The 1,975-nt window shown below is 48.7% G+C and overlaps 1 protein-coding gene across 7 annotated transcripts in view; it reads left to right on the forward strand.

The window, feature by feature from the left end:
- GTF2IRD1 (GTF2I repeat domain containing 1) overlaps positions 1–396 on the forward strand; it is a 217,168-nt gene extending 216,772 nt beyond the window's left edge. For 6 of the 7 annotated variants that reach the window (XM_069089500.1, XM_069089506.1, XM_069089503.1 and 3 more), the window contains one exon: positions 170–396. In XM_069089500.1, the coding sequence (XP_068945601.1) occupies positions 170–238 (69 nt within the window). In that variant the 3' untranslated portion in view covers positions 239–396. The remainder of the gene's footprint in view (positions 1–169) is intronic. The other variant, XM_069089501.1, reaches the window with a different exon arrangement.
- The last annotated feature ends 1,579 nt before the right edge of the window (positions 397–1,975 follow it).

Genomic DNA, 1,975 nt, shown 5'->3' on the forward strand with positions numbered 1-1,975 from the left:
CTTTCTCTGTCTCTGTCTCTGGTCTCTCTGTCTCTCTTTGTCTCTCCTCTCTCTGTCTCTGTCTCTCTTTGTCTCTCCTCTCTCTGTCTCTGTCTCTCTCTCCCTCTCTCTGTCTTTCTCTGTCTCTGTCTCTGGTCTCTCTGTCTCTCTCCTTTTTCCTGCCCTTCAGCAGTGGCCAATGTACATGCTGGACTATGGTGGTCTGAACGTGCACATTCCAGGACCCATTAACTACTAGACCTCAACGCTGACTCAGAACCTCAGACAGAAAGAATAAATACGTGTAATTTATGTAAAAAGTGTATATCCGGATATGTATCGATGCCTTTTAGTTTTTCCAATGATTTTTACACTATATTCCTGCCTTTTTAAATAAAAAGAAAGTGTTGCCTTGCTCCTTGGCATCCTCCTATTCTTTGAGGGGTGGGGCTGGAAGGTCAGAGTTCCCACCCAGGATGGGCACCACCGCACGACTCATGGCAGATGCCCCCTTATCAGACCTGGTTTCCTTCTTGCCTTTCTCAGACCCACCATGGTACGTTTCGCACAGTAGGCTCTTGGTAAGTGCTTGCTGGGCTGTATTGGGCTGCAGGACCTGCTATGGGCTGCTGGGTCCAGGAGTGACCTTTCAGACATGAGGCCCATGGTTTTAGAGCCACAGGAGAATTTAGAGGCAGTGGAATCTAGTGTCTTCCATTCAGAGATGAGAAGCTAAGGGAGTTTCTTAGGGCCACACCCATTCTAATTGATAATGAATGAATGAATGAATGAGAAATCAATAATTTAGTACTTGTGATGTGCCCAGCACTGGGGACACAAACACAGAAGTAAAGATATTCCCTGGTCTCAAGGAACTCATATTCAAATCAGGGGTCATAACACCTTTAGGAAGGTCTGGATACAGAGCAGATGGCAAGGCCGAGGGGTCTGGAGGGGTCAGCAAGGGGGCAGATGGCAAGGCCAAAGGGTCAGCAGGAGGGCAGATGGCAAGATTCAGGTCAGCAGGAAGGCAGAGAGCAAGGCTCAGGGGTCTGGAAGGGTCAGCAGGAGGGCAGACGGCAAGTCTCAGGGGTCAGCAGAAAGGCAGATGGCAAAGGCCAAGGGGTCTGGAGGGGTCAGCAAGAGGGCAAATGACAAGGTCCAGGGTCATACAACTGGGCAGGACTGAACTCAGGGCCTTCTGATTCCATACCCCTTCTGCTGCTTCCCAAGGTGGAAACTGAAAACCACCCTAAGCATGAATTCAGAAGGTGGACAGTGATCACATCCAGACCAGAGGCTTAAATGAATCTTAGAGAGCTTCATGAAGGCAACAGCGATTGAGCTGGGCCTTGAAGGGTAGGATTTCAGCAAGGAGAGATGACAGGAGTCAGGACAGGCCCCACATGTGAGCCAGATTCCTCCCTCCTTTATGGGGAAGCCAGGCACTCCCAGAACTTCTCCAGACTCCCCTGTGTCTCTCCACTTGGGCATGACTTAGCCCAAGGCTCTAGACTAAGACTTCTTTAACCGTTTTTTGTCTTGTGGCCTTGGCAAGCTGGTGAAGCCTATGGACCAAACCTTCTCAGAATAATGTAAATAATTGAAAGAAAGGTTTGATTTCAGTTAGAGATTAGTGAAAATAAAGAAGCCATTGGTCCCCCAGTCCAAGTTCAAAGAACCCCTGAAATCCATGGGCAGACTCCCAGGTTTAGAATCCTTGATAGGGAATGATGGCTTAAAAGACGGGCCCTGAATGACCCTCATGCTGTAGTCAGGGTGTTTTTTCTGGTTTCCTCTATGTGCCCTACTCTGAACCGGCCAACTTTGAGGGAGAGAAGGAGAAAATATTCCTGTCTTCCAGATCCTTCCAGGATGTGGGGGGGTTTGGGAGTATGGTTTGGAACAGTCCTGTGACTCCATCCATGGAGGGAAACAAAAAGACAATCCCTGCCCTCAAGACGCTTACACTCCAATTGGAGAAAACAGTATATAG

The sequence above is a fragment of the Petaurus breviceps genome, unplaced genomic scaffold (assembly GCF_028583685.1).
Source record: "Petaurus breviceps papuanus isolate PSGF00001 unplaced genomic scaffold, PetGlider_PUasm1.0 186, whole genome shotgun sequence".
NCBI classification, from domain to species: domain Eukaryota; kingdom Metazoa; phylum Chordata; class Mammalia; order Diprotodontia; family Petauridae; genus Petaurus; species Petaurus breviceps.